Source organism: Filicampus tigris, chromosome 2 (genome assembly GCF_054856515.1).
Source record: "Filicampus tigris isolate MCC_2025a chromosome 2, RoL_Ftig_1.0, whole genome shotgun sequence".
NCBI classification, from domain to species: Eukaryota; Metazoa; Chordata; class Actinopteri; order Syngnathiformes; family Syngnathidae; genus Filicampus; species Filicampus tigris.
The window spans coordinates 30,127,415-30,142,786 of NC_141218.1; the positions used below are offsets into that span (position 1 = coordinate 30,127,415).

Below are 15,372 nucleotides of genomic sequence, written 5' to 3' on the forward strand. Positions count from 1 at the left end.
TCTCTATTGAAAGGAAAAAAATGAATAACTTAACATAAATTCAAGTTCATAAATTTAAAAAATTGTGAGAAATTCATAGTAAAGTTAATTTAAAAAACAAGTGAAAAGTTAACAGCAATACATTTGGAGACAAGTTCAGATGACTGGTTAGCATCTCCATTTAAACCAGGAGCGTCCAAACTTTGAAGGGCCACGTATGGAAAAATCAAAGGAAGCAAATGCTGCTTTGACATCTTTCATTTATCACTAAACCAGTTCATCAGTTTAGGTAAAGATATGTGAAGCTAGAATGTGTTTATTTTTGTATATACCATACAGTTGAATAAGCATTAAATGCAACTGCAATGTGTCAACACCTTTGTCTACTCGCTGTTGGAGTCTCATGTGAGGGAGACGAAATAAGAAAATACCCAGGTTAGCTTTGCGCTAGCTAGCACCTAGTGTGATGTAAGGTTTAAAATTGGTCCATAAGAAAACATTGGGTTCTGCAGTTGACCAAGGTATGGTGAGGGATCCTGGAGGTTAAACTAAACTAAAAAGGAAAAGGTTGATGTAACTGAATTAGCGCGGCGGTGTCAGGGTCGGTGTACACTCCGATATGTTTGAAGAAAGTGAATACAAGGCTTGGTAAAGCGCTTTAGACAATTTATAGTGTGGATTTACCTTTTGATAAAATTTGATTTTAACTGTGTTTGGACTGTGATGTGTTTTAGGGCAAAAGTACAATTAGTAACTGGGACTCGCTGCCTAAACGGTAAGCGAATAGTGAACGTGGATTTTGGGTGCAAGTCTGAGATCTACTTGAGACCTTTTGGTTGAAATGGTTACCTGCTGTTTGGCCGCTTTAAATTGCACATCAATGATTTTGTTAGTTAGTGAGCAGTATTACACAAAAATTACATTAATGATTTCCATGAAATTGATGAGACATGTGCTTAGCATGATCTCTTTACTCTTCAATGTACTTTGACTAGGGACTGAAGTTGAGCGCATGAAGTGCAAGTGTTCATTTTGGTCAGAGGCGTTTGAGACAATATTCAAGATGACAAAAATCCAAACAGCAACATAAACAGAAACTAATGGGGTACAATCAGACAGATGTGCAGTGGTTTATGCATGAACCAACAAATAGTGACACCTGCTGCCTTGTGAGGAATGTTTGTGTTGGTACAAAATGGGGACCGGAGTTCGCAGAGCACACGGCATTGCAGATGTTTCGGATAATTACAGCCACTGTGGTTCCAGATGCCTGGTGGGGATTATGTTCACAATAACCTTGAAACACTCCTACTTGTTCAAAGTGCATGCGACATAAACAACATTATTGAACAACAGAAGAGTGTGTGTCCTACCTCAGGGCTGGCGCTCGAGCTTTGGGCTTGTCGGATACCTGTCAGAAAATGCAAACACGTATGTTAAAATGTTCTGTATGTTAGTACCATGTCAATATTAGCATGCATAGATTTACTAACGTGTAGAATGACATATTATTGATGAAAGCTTGTAGCTGCACGTGTACTAGGAGGCATATTTTTCCTTTCGCTCCTAAGTCAATTCCTTATGTGCCTTTTTTGCACACTTAGAAGATGCACCGATTCTCCCATCTACGCTGACACACCATGCGTAACTTGGAAATTTGTATGTAACCGACAAAGAGGTGTGATTCGGTGAAGTCTGAGGGCGGCCCTAATCTTTGGGTCGTGGAGATTTCATGAGACCCAAATTCCATCGAGGTCCATTTGTAAAGGCCAAGCCAAGCAACGCACTGCTCATGTGGTGCATCAAATACTACCAAAAAATCTATCATTCATGGCCCATTATTACGATGACTAGTGTATTGTTCATGGTCGGCACTTTTGCAAGTCCCATCAGCATGTGGAAATGCTGCTCACAGGTGAAAACAAGTCCGCTGGCGCTGATCGTTTTTATCATCAATTACTATGATCTCATTTTAACGTTCGGCCATCATTGTAATGTACTAGGGACACATATGCAGCCGTTGGGCAGTCAGTGAGCATAAACGGGACAGGTGTGCCATCATGCCTCACACTTTTTGCAGTACAATACACACAGTGATTTGCAAAACACTAAACACACTTGTATACATTAGAGACAGAAGGACATCATGATGTCAACTCTATGAAAAAATTCCAAAGCACTGGGTGACAAATCACCAAGCCAAAACTTTTTTTACACTGGCATCTGTCATAAGGACATTTCAACAAGGAGACAGGTAAAATAAATTTATCATCGGTTACAGTAACCCGCTGCTTACAGTGTTATATGCACCATTTCAGCAACTTTTCATAACCCTTACTGTGTCATTTAAAGTAGCTTACATGTGTTTTTTTTTTTCCTTTGTAGGATTGAGGGCTGAGAATGACAAGGAGGAATGGGGTCCCGTAGTCACACCAGAACATGAGAGAGAAAGACTGTATGATTTTGGCCAATAATACCGTAAGGATCAGAGAACTTTCAACCCAAATTATTGGTGACAATGGCATTTTCAGTAATGCCCATCAGGTCTTACTAACAACACTTGGACGCATCCTAAAACATATCAAGTTCAAATGAAACTGCTTTTTGGAGTGCCTTTTGAGCGGAATTCAGTGAGACCAAACAGCTACGGCATGAACATACGGAGAGGTATGTAATGTTCATTTTAGCACTGTGATGTTACATATTGCACACATATTCATTTTTGCATGTAAATTTACTCGACGCTAGATCAGTGCTGAACGACACAGTCTTGTTTGTCACTGTATTTCAAAGAGTTTTACAGATGGATGCAGAGGAAATCCTGCATGGATTTATGTACATAGATGAGGCAGGGTTCAACCTCACTAAAGCACTCAAGGCATGAACATCATTGGCCACAGGGAAATAGTTAATGTCCCAGGGCAACGTGGGGGTAACATCACCCTTTGTGCTGCTATTTCACAAAATGGGGTCCTCCACCGTCACACCTTACAACACAGATCGCACTCTCACATTTTTTGACCAATTGCACAACCTCGTCACAGTGATTAACCAAATGCACTGGATGCAACGTTGTCGTCTGGGACAACGTGTCATTTGAGCGCTCTGCTCTGGTGCGGAACTGGTTTCAACACCATCCACAGTTTACAGACTGTGGATGGTGTCGAAACCGTATACTGTACCTTCCCCAATCATCTCAATTACTAAACCCCATCGAAGAGTTTTTCTCGGCAGGGAGGTGGAAGGTTTATGATCTCCGGCTCCAAGATCAGGTGCTCTCATTCAGGCTATGGAATAGCCTTGTGACCAAATTGATGCCACAGCTGTGCAAGGATGGAGCCTTAATTCACAACGATTCTTCGAGCGTTGTCTTGTCCAATGAGGATATTGCCTGCGCTGTTGATGAAATTCTCTGTCCAGATCCAATTATGTGAAGAGTTATGTAACATTTAAATTTTTTCTGAATGCTTCAATTCTAACAGTGATTTTTGAAGCATAATTTCTAAAACTATTAATATCCATGGCAAAACCAGTCCATAGGTTTGCAAAACTAGAAGCACAAACACTGCTTGGTACTGAGTTAGAGATTTTGTAACACAAACTCTGAGTGCCCAGCACTCCTTTTGTAGAACTGTAAACACAATTCACTCTTTTACACTATTTATGGCTATTACTTTATACAATTCTGCCAACTGTCAGGTCACACTGTCACATGAGAAAACTGTTTTAGAAAATAGGTTCATTTTGAAATCAGTCTGAGCACGAGAAATAAGCCACAGGTAAGTTGTCGGCATGGGTGTGGTGGCCATCGGGAATTTCGTGAGGTTCCCCAATGGGCGGTCTATTTCCGGGTCGGTTGAACACCACACACATCTCACCTCCCCCGCCGACAAATAAGTTTCGACGCGTCACGGCCGCCATCACCCTCCATGCCCCCACACCCCAGCCCTCGTAGACAATTACGTTTCGATGCGTGACGGCCGCCGTCTATGTCGACTGATATCGGTTATATGAAAAGAATAAAGCATATTTTCAATAGTCTACAGAATTGATCGCGTGTTGTTTTCGGTTAATTTACCATGTTGTATATTCACACTTTATCTGCGTGCTTCGCTTGCAGTACTCTAATCACTGAGAAGTAGAATTGCTAAAAGTTAAACACAGCAGTGTGTAACTGGTTGAAACAGAATCAAGCCTGTGTGTTTCATATGGTAACATAATATGGTTTATATAAATGTGTACATATAGCTTTCAAAAGAGTGGTTCATTTTGCACAGGATTTGAGGTTTTCTGCATCTTGTTTGTGTGGTTGTACGAATTGTGTTGTAGGGTTTTGAAATTCCGAGCCCTGTTTTCTAAATCGTGCTTAAGTAATCGTAAAAACTCTAACTCTAAGTCGAGGGGAGAGTGCACGTACTTACAGATTTGTCAGGGTCATACGTTGATTTCAAGGTCGCTTCACCCAGAGTGTGGACGTTTTATGAATGTGCGTAAGTGGCACACTGAAGTTGAGGAGAGAATCTGTGCAGCAAAAAAACGTGGGCTGCAGCACACTTGACTTGCACGTGAGAATGTGCCCCTAGGAGCATGGTTGGCAAGCATGTGACCGCTGGTGTGTGTGTGTGTGTGTGTGTGTGTGTGTGGGGGTGTGTTTGTGCGTGCATGGGTAGGTGTGCTTGCATGCACGTGCGTGGCTGACTGAAACATTAACAAGAAACTAGAAGACTGAGTGACGCAACAGCACATCAGTGTTAAGTCCCAACACTTGTGTTGACGTGATTTGCCCCCCAAAAATAAATAAATACACAATTAAAGTGTTAATGATCAATTATAAATGAATAATGGTTACAAATAACTGTTAAGTCACTGCTTTTGAAATTTGTATACACTCAAATTTACTGAGTGCATGCAATCAAGTAAATGAATAAAATTAATAATACAGTAATAGCACACATAATTTGAGTAGAATAATGATAAGTCATCAAATGATTGGCACATCATCTCTATCAGTCAATATTCTACATGGCTACTTCAGTTACAATAACAAAACAAAAATATTGAATTCAGTTTCACAATTTATTCATCTTCATCTGTTAATTAAAATGAATTCATATTTAGCCCCTTTTCTGTCTCTGAAGGAATGAGGTGATTAACGGCACCAGTGGTTTTGTGGTTGTGATAGCTTGAGGTTGAGCTACAGTCTTGAATAATAAACCTTGTCAGCTCTGTGGCTCAGGGAGATTTGCAGGGTTCATGAAGAGGATCTGTGTGGGAATATATCCCGCAGGGGTTTAAAGAACAACACGGGCTGCAATTACTCACTTGATCCACTAAACATGGCTGTGGCATGGATGACAAGTCCGTCTACTGCAGATATTTGCTCTCAATTGGCACAGTTCAGATACGCTTCATGGCAGATTGGATTCAGAATCAAAATCCAATATGTATGGCTATCTGCCAATGCCTACTGTATATCTGATGTACCCCATCAATGTGAGCTTCATGTCATCTTAATACGAGAACTAGACACACCTCCCAACAATCTAAAAAAACACCCATTGTAAATCTAAATGACAGCAAAAGCATAGAAAAATATTTGGTAAATACTGTATTGTCCATCTGTGTTCTGACAGTGTAAACACAGCCATATAGGTATATCACTTGAAATGTAAATAGTTAATAATGTAAAAAAATGGATATAGGCAGTGAACCAGAATTGGGCACTGGGACTGCAGTGTAAATCTATATTAAGGCCTTCTCATGCCGCACTTAGCACAGCAAAGTGCACAGTCGAATATATATATATGTATATATATATATATATATATATATATATATATATATATATATATATATATATATATATATATATATATATATATATATATATATATATATTCATTGTATATGTACTGTCACGGTGCAACGTCGCAGCGCCGCTCAATGCAGTCGAGGCTTGGGGTGAAGGTAGTGGCCAATTGTTGCAAAATGTTCACATCCAATAGGAGAATTGGTGGCAGAGTGATTTCACAGTGGCAACAGAGGGTTGTTCTATGGTGAAAACAGTATGAAAAAGAAAGAAAAGGAAAAACTAGAGGAATGAATCAATGCATTATCCCAGTACCCCATAAGAAGACAGAAAAAAACAAAACAAAAAACAAAGGTACAGCAATAGAGGGAGATCTCCACTACTTTGGAGGAACGGACTTAGTTGTAAGTGGTATATACTGTATGTGCGATTTTAGCCTTTTTAACAATAAAAAATATAGCTTAAAATAATTATCTAGCAAAGCCACACATGCTTCACTTTTATCACATCTCCTCCTCCTCCGTTTTACCAATCACGCCAGGGCTTCTCGTTGTAACATATTGCCAAGATGTGGCTTTCTTTACATCCAAACCAGTGGGAAAAGGCAACAGGCTACTTCCTATTCAGTCGCTTAGCGACCAGCACCGCATATAGGCAAGCTTGTGCCGTGCCGCCGACCTCCTTATAACGTGCTGTGCCCTACCCTGCCGTGGGCAGCGTGAAGCTTAAGTCTGTAAGCGCCTTGAGAGTAAAAGGATACATTAGCTTGGTCATTCATACACACTCAGTGGGACACAACAATAGGTACAATAGGAAAACTTTATATCAGGGGTGTCAAACGATTTTTTGTCGTGGGCCACATTGTATTTCGGGTAAACTTCAGAGGGTCGTTATGACTGTGAACTCAAATAAATGTACGATTGCCTCATATTACATTAACAAAACAAATTGATGAAAAACTAGCTTTGAAATCAGAGGCCAGTAAAAAAATATTACTGTTATTTGTTCAAATATTATTACAATTATTTTAAAAGAGCAATTGGTAACAAAAAATGCTTGCAATATCTCAACATTTTTAAAAGTGAAGACAATTTGCAATCTTAAATATTCTCGTGATGTTTCCTGGCAGGCTATGGACAGGTGTCCAACCTGCGCGAAGTTGGAAGCTGGTTAAATAGTTGTAAACAATTCAATTCGCTCACGATACTCCCAGCCGGTAAGTGGATGTGCATAGGGAATTAGCCAGCTAATGATCTTAAATAATGTTTGAGTGCATGGATGCTTTTTTGGGAGGCTGGGGGGTATGGCGGCTGCTGGGGAGAGGCAGACTGATGGAATGTAAGGGCAGAAGGTCTTTAAAAGGACAAGGATGGACGGGGTCGGAGGACAAATATTGTTATGGATAAGCACGGAGGGACAAGGACGGAAGGGTATTTACATCACGGACAGCGGACAGACTGGCATAAAAGGGTAAAGTGCCCATCTCTACAGCTAACATCGGGGACCCTCCCAGAATGACTAACCCAAGGTTGGACAGTCCTCATCTTGAAAGACCTCCAGAAGGGAATGACACCATCAAAATTATCAGGTATGATCGTGACCAAAATGAGTAAGTATATGTATCAATACATGAGACGAACACAGATGGACATTGGTAATAACACCAGGGGAGCCAAACACTAGTGACTGGTCGATAGTGCAATTGACCAAGACTGTAAAACCAGAAGCAATATAATAACCTGTACAATATCTGGATTGACTACAAGAAAGCCTATGAAATGACAGCGCATACATGGATACTGGACTGCCTAGAACTGTATAACATCAACTGGATCATAAATAAGCTTCATAACATAACTCAATGAGGCTGTGGAAGGCAACTTTTGAGGCTAACTCAAAGCCGGTTGCACAGGTGACCATAAAACGTAGCACAGCTTAGCATTCCGCCTATGACGGATGCTCATTTTTTAGGTGATAAACGATAGACGGGAATCTTAAAAAATATAAACGGAGTAAGCGTAGTCACAAGCCCATTTTTCCCATGTATGTCAATGTCTATTTTCACGGTGAGGCTTCAATGCCCGCAGCGAGGTTTCCGTTTCCCGTTGGCCGAGGCTTCAGGATCCGAAAAGGAGACGCATATAGTCACGGTGAGGCTTCCATGCCATGGTGAGTCTTTTGTTTTAAATATCGCTCAGCAGAGGGGAGGGGGGGGGTCATTTAAAATGATAGGTGCACCGGACTATAGGCGATTACTATTTGTTCCGGCCAGACAAAAAGGTGAATAGACAAGCGGCGAAAGGGTACCCTGGCTGCAGGCAGAAGACGATAAATGGACCGTGACATTTTTGGAAAATGCCCAGCACTGAAACGCACTATATGCCAATGAGATGCTAGGCCTGAATCCCCTTAGTCAGACCGCCGCCAAGAGTGGCTTTGGGTATCGGTTCAGAAGTGGAACAATGATCAGACACCTCCACCTCATGGATGACATCAAGCTGTATGCTAAGAACAAGTGTGATAATGACTCCCTGATTCACCTCACAAGAATATAAGACAATGACATCGGAATGTAATTCAGACCATATAAGTGTGAGTGGATGATGAGAGAAAATGATCACAATTGAAGGGATTGAACTACCTGAAGGCAGCATTGCACATGTGTAGGACATCTCCAAATACCTTGGAATTCCACAGGCAAAATAGCAACCGCAAGGAGGCAGCTCATAGGGCAGCCACCACCAAACACCTAAAGAGGGTGAGGCAGATCCGGAATAGTCAGCTGAACATTAAGGATAAGGTCCTCTTTCATCCATTTACACCTTTGTCCTACTGATACCCCGCTGGCATAATACACTGTAAAAAACTAGGAGTGATATTTATGTACTTGAAAAAACCTTGTGATAGTTTTTTTCACTCAGAAATTCTAAGTACATTTTAATAGAAGAGTTTTTCTTAGTACATTTTCACAGTTTATTACAGGGGTCTTCAATCCTGTTCCTTGCGTTCTGCTGTCCTACCTGTTTTCCATCTCTCCTTGCTGCAACACACCTGATTCAAATGATCAGTTTAATTATCCAGCTTCTGCAGACCTTACTTATCTGATCATTTGAATCAGATGTGTTGCAGCAGGGTGAGGACAGCGGAACTCAAGGAACAGGGTTGAAGACCCCTTGTTTATTACATTTCACTCAAGGTAAGGTTTTTTTATTTCGATAGCACATTTCATCTCCATTGTTGGTCTCCTTTTGGAGACACCAGCAATATATTGGCACACAGTATATTGGCAGACTCCAGCATGGCTCAGGAGTAGAGTGACCATCTCCCAACCTGGAGGGTGTGTGTTTGATCCTCTGTTGCCTTCTGCATGAAATATGCTATGAGAAAAAAATGCATTCCCTTGCTCCTTGAGTACCTTTTGTTAATTTAATAAACTATATCATTTACTCATAAAGTCTTCTTGTAAAATTTATGTTGTATTTCTTAGTGAAAAAAACCTTCACTCGATTTTTTCAAATAAATATCACTCACAATTTTATTACAGTGTACCGTGGCCACAAGACTTGCAAGCCACTGTAACAAAACAAGAAAGCTCCTTGCATGGAGCGTTCCACCCCAAGTCCAGCATCCCGAGGCTGTACACAACGTGGAAAGAGGGGACTAGTGAACATCACGGGCACTACTTAGAAGGAAACAACAGGCCTCCCTACATCAAGACGATGGCCCCTACGGATGACCCCTTTAGTGAATGCTTCATGTAACAAAAGCCTAGTAAGGTGAAGGAGCCAGATGGGCTGTCACGGAAAGACAAGTTTCTGCATGACGTGTACTGCAAACTAATTGAAAAATGGGCTGACATTGAGAAAACATACCGGAGGTTGGAAAGGCTGGACTGAAGACACTACGGAGGCACTAATCATGGTCGCACAAGTACAGGCCCGAAACACAAGATCAATAGCACCAATGACACTGCAGCACATCACAGCTGGGTATAAGACACTGGCTAGCAAGCTGTACATTAAGCGGCACAAGCAGGGAGTAGGAATAGTGTACTAGACAATCTGTACTGAATATGAACTGGAGGTTCTAGAATCATGAATCAAGATGGCAGACATCACCCAAGGTGTTTGAGAACCAACAGGCCAAGATCCAGATCCAAACAGACGGACTGATGGTGGTCAAACAACCTGATAAAGTGGTGGTGGATAAACATCTGAATACAGCAGTCCTGATAGATGTAGTGACACGGGCACTCGGGCAGTAATCGAGTTGCCTGGATGGCTCCAGCAGATACCAGGAACAACATCCAACATCTCGGTCCAAAGGATCATAGTACTGAGAACAGCTAAGACCTTGTGTAGGACCCACACGCCCCCAAGCCTCAGGTATGTAATTCTACTATGTACTGACTCAACATCAAATAATTTAAATCAATAGCAAATCAAATTGTGAGGTTTGTGCTACACTTGCACTGACCATGAAAATAGAGCGCAAAGTGTCTTTTTTTTGGGACATTTTTTTTTTTTTTGTGCCACCACAGAAGGCTGCCAGAAATATAAAGAATATTATAAAGAATATGTGCCCTGCGACTGGCTGGCGACCAGTTCGGGGTGTAGTCTGCCTTCGCCCATTGACGGCTGGGATAGGCTCCAGCAACTCCCCTTGACCCTATATAGGATAAGCGGTTTGGAAGATGACATTATAAAGAATATAATACTTTGCTGAATATAATATGACTAGGGCTTGGTATTGTTAAAAAAAACTGCACGTGGGAGTGAATACAGCCGAATTGATTCGCTGCCTGTCGAGGTGGCTCCTCTCACTCCCTATAAATGTGAAGCATAGTCCTTGACGTAGCGGAAAAAGAAACAAAAGAAAATTCATAAAATTCAGAACGAACTGCAAACAGACCTGCACAGGAGATTATAGAGATCTCACCCACCAAAGCCACCACTTCACTACGCCCTGGGCTGTGCCGCAGTTAGAGAGAGTGATTCTTCTGTACATTGATTCAGAGGGTTTGATGCGTGCTGTTGTCATATTAATGAATGAAATACGATAACATCAACCACACGTGCATTTTTCCAGAAAATACAAAGTATACCTCACATAGAATTAAATCAAAAGACTGCATAGCAAAAATTCAGCGATCCGCTTCTCTGAAAATTAGATGGCTAATTATTGTCCCACATCATCCTTTTGTCAAGATAATTAGCGTGAAAAAGGCACTCAAAAGTGAAAGCTAGTGTTGGCCTTGGCCCCAGACTTTAGTGACAGTAGTCAGGAGTAGTAGATTTTTCTTTTCTGTCTAACAAGATATGGAGGATTAATGTATTTACAAACCTGCTTGGAGGCCCAACAAGTCACTTTCACAGGCTATTTGCACTTCAACCCAAGGAACTCATTGCTTGAGGCCTTTCGAGACATTACTCATGTTTGCTGTAGTATGAGCTGACTGACCCTCAAATTCGTTTCGACCATCTGTTACAAGTTATTTCTCCTTCAAGGTCAATTATAGAGGCACTCATCTCCATTCCAAAATCCTTCTGAAGGTGCAAGTCTGTCATTAGCTGTTGTAACGTGTTTACTTTGAGTGACATTGGTACATAGAGTGTTATTAGAATAATTAGATTTTGTTCAACTTCTACCTATTGAGAAGTATAATTTGTTTTGAAGCCATTGTGGTAAGTATAAATCCAACATAAACATTTTTTCTTCGAAAGAAAATGACTACAATATACTTTCAAACAAACAAACCGTATTTTAGTTTGCATGAACCTTTGCTATTAACAGTAACACCAGTACTGACCCCTTGGTTGACACAACCTAAGAACATTTTCCAAGCTAGTCCACTAAAATTGTGTAGCACAAAAATCGGTGGTTAGGGCCTATTTTCTTTCCAGTCTATACCATCCATTTCTATACCACATATCCTGTAAAGGGTTACGGCAAGAGCTGAGGCCCTCCCATCTGACTCAGGGCCAAAGGTAGACCACATCCTGCACTGGATGCCACTCAATCACAGGGTGACTGTGAATGGGTCATTGAGGAGAGAATTGATCCCACAGCAGTCACATGAAAATAAACTGTGTGAACCATGGCACTACTATTGGCGAGTTAGTCCAAGTCAACGTAGTATTTTTTTAAGCTGATTTTGTTAAGGTGATGGTTCTTGTAGCAACAGATGAGTACATGAAGGGCAATAAAGGGAATATTACACATTTTAAATGTTAGGTCTGCAAAATAGTGTTACCAAATAGTCAATGCTACTAGGGAATATGTGCTTGCTTGGTAGCAGACTAGTTTCTCACTATTTTCAACATTATCTTTATTGCTGCTCCTGTCAGTAACACTGTAAGTTGACGGACAGAGATGGCAATAAGGGTACCAACAGTTCATGTGAGCCATACAACCAAAACAATGGACTGAAAAGGGTTAATCAACACAAGGGACACACCCCCACCCCACCCCATCAGATTAAACAAAACAATACAACCCTTTGTTGGCATGATGCAGTTTTCAGAATGTCTTAATTATTTTTGCATAGGTCAGATTTGAAGAAGACTTTGCCCAAGTTGTGGACAATTTTACCAGCTGCAATTCAGCTTTTATAGAAAGCCAGAGCGTTTTAGTGTGACCTTGCTTTACCAAGGTGATCTGTCATCACAGAGAGAAATGTGCAGGGAGCTAGAGACAAAGGACATTCGTGCAGTGGTAATTGGGTTGGTGTTTTTCTTTCAGCTTTTAAAGTCACCAGGAACATCTCTCTTCTTCTCTCCCTTTCTCTCTCGCTCTCTCGTGCTTCCTCTCCTTTCCCTCTATCAAGCCCTCTTTCCTCTGCTCCTCCTTTCAATTCCCTGCCCTCCTTCGTGTCTTTGCTCAGTGCAAAAACATATTCATCATACTCCTCTGCTGCCCTCGCAGTGCCGCGCCACAGAATACTAATGACAGTGTGTCTGTGTGTGAGAGGCTGCCAACATTTGCACAACACACAAGCATCTGTGTATTATTATGAATGTATGTGTGTGTTGTGCTTTACTTGAGGCTATAAAAGCTTGATAATACAGCATGCACTCATTTGCTATAAGCCTATTAACGGCATGCACAGAAAAATGCCATTGGATTCATGTCAGCCTCTCTCTTGCATCTTAGCATCCTTCCCTCTCTTCATCTTCTCCTGTCTGCACTGTTATCAGTATGTCTGCTCCGTCTTTGTCTCTCCAGTCCTCTTTTTACTTTCCATCCTGTTTATTCTTTCCATATCCATCTTGCACTGGCATGCTGGAGGCTAAAAGCAATAGTTCAACAACTTTGGAGATATTCACTTTATTTCTCAGGGTGAGCCAGGAAATGATTTGCATATAATGTCTGTGGGTTATATGTGAAGACGCCAAGTGGGAGGAGATATATCAAGCACCTCTAGTTCTGAAAATAAAAATACCATTCAATCTTCCCAACAACATGGTCTGGCTCACACCCTGATAAAATGTGTAGCGTGCAACCTCCTGAGTTATGCATCGACCAGAACCATTTTAACAAACGTGGTGCAAGAATGCACATTAAAACTTGGGGCAAGACTCCTTAAGTGCACTTGAGCTCCACTGTAATCAAGCATATATAGATGACATGATTATGGAAGCCACTCGCAACAGTTGTATAATTAAAGGATTCCACTTTCAACCTGATTACAAAAACTAAAACCACTAAATAGGCTACAACCTGCCAGCATTTATAATTATAGTCTCAATCATCCCATAATTATTCAATCAGAGAGACGGTCCAACAGAATGAGAGGAATTGGTATATTTTCATTATCAGTTCATGGACTCTTTGACAAGTACTGATATGAGTGGAGAGGGGCAGTGGTCTGACCCACCACTGGCATCATGAGTGCACAAAGACTGTGATTAGTGGAGAGTGAGCTCCTCTTTTTTCAGTAAGTTATTTTTGAATGAATGCACAAAATCCTAAAAATTAGACGAAATCGAACACGGCATGTGAGAAAACCTACACAAGCAAAGGGAGATAATACAGACCTCACGCAGAAGGGCCTGAGCCTTGTATTCATCTTTATAAATACATATATATATATATATATATATATATATATATATATATATATATATATATATATATATATATATATATATATATATATATATATCCAAATCAATGCCTCTATGTATGTGGTAACCATTTAGCAAAAGATACTTTTCTGTTCTAGGATGACTGCTGTGGAAGATTCTGAGAGCCTCAACCCCATTAAAACTCTTTGGAACACAGACAGTGAGCCGGGGCCCTCTTGTTCAACATCAGTGCCCTCTGGATGAAAGGACAAAAATCCCAGGGAATACTTGACACTGCACGGCCAATACTCATAAATGTTAGCGAATTAAAAAAGCTGATTGCAAAGGTATGCATGGTTCAACTGATGACAGGAGAAAGGAAATGAAAATTAATTGTGGATGAATGCTTTCAGTTCAACTAATTAAACAGATGTTGAGACTGATGAACAAATCAGTCCAAAGAAGAAGTGGTTGTAATTGAATGAAAGGCAAATGGTGGCAGGCCAAGGTGACGGATAGTGCTGATAAATGGATAGACTGCAGACGAGAGGCAACCCACCTGTTGCTCGGCCTCTTCCTCATCACTGCTGATCTTTAGGTCATCCTCCAGCATTCTGCACAAATACAAAATAACATGTTTAATTGAGCTCAACATCTGCTTGAAATTAGATTAAATACAGCGCACCGTCGGCTGCCATTCCCTTTAAAGTGCTGTCCTGGCAAATGGATTAATTACATAGGCATAGTAGCGCTGACTTATGTTAGGGAATGAGGAAGGGAACGTGGATGAGGAATGGCGGCGCAGAAAAGCAACCAGATGTTGAGTTTGGAGAGAGAAGCCAGATTGTTTTTTCACCTGGAAACGTTCTGTGTTGACAAGTGCTGACCTGCTGCCAAGAATTCTTTGGTAACAAGAGGGTGTGCTGAGCGGAGAGAGCCCACTGAGGCCAAATTCAACTTCTAATCAGGAGAAGTTGCTTTTACCCTCCATTTGCAGTCAAATAAATATATGTACGCTAAATGCACAACATGCACTTGTGCTTGTGTGTGAGATGACCTCCCTGGTAGCAAATTATTGTGTATTTATGTGCTGTGCATTGGCAAGTCCCCATGTTTTATTGCTTTGTATAAACCATCCACGCATGCTACTGTTATTTTAAGATAGCACTGCTATTGTTATGACAGGAGAATCCCCTAAAGGGATTTTTACTGCCTCACGAACTGCTCTCTTCACTGCTCTCACCACTAAAAAACACTCCCCAGTGTTGTGCTGTTTTCAGATGGGACCGTGCGAGTCGTGAATGAGTGAAGCGCAATGAGAAAAGCTTCACAGATAAGGGCGCAGTGCAGCACATAGGCGATGATAGATATATTTGGATGAATGAAAAATGGAGCCATACTTTATTTCATAAGAAGGCACGGATGGCTAGCGTAAGATAGGGAGGTAAGATGGAGATGATAATGACGGGGGAAGTGGAGGGCAGGGATCGCAGAAGGATGGAAACATGGAGAAGGAAA

General features: G+C 41.1%; 1 protein-coding gene across 2 annotated transcripts in view; it reads right to left on the reverse strand.

The window, feature by feature from the left end:
* The window catches only part of aff2 (AF4/FMR2 family, member 2), a 172,528-nt gene that overhangs the window by 43,000 nt on the left and 114,156 nt on the right, over positions 1-15,372 (reverse strand). For both annotated transcript variants that reach the window (XM_086023915.1, XM_086023914.1), the window contains exons 9-10: positions 14,414-14,468; positions 1,353-1,390 (exon numbers count right to left, since the gene is read on the reverse strand). In XM_086023915.1, coding sequence (XP_085880041.1) covers positions 1,353-1,390; positions 14,414-14,468 — 93 coding nt within the window. The remainder of the gene's footprint in view (positions 1-1,352; positions 1,391-14,413; positions 14,469-15,372) is intronic.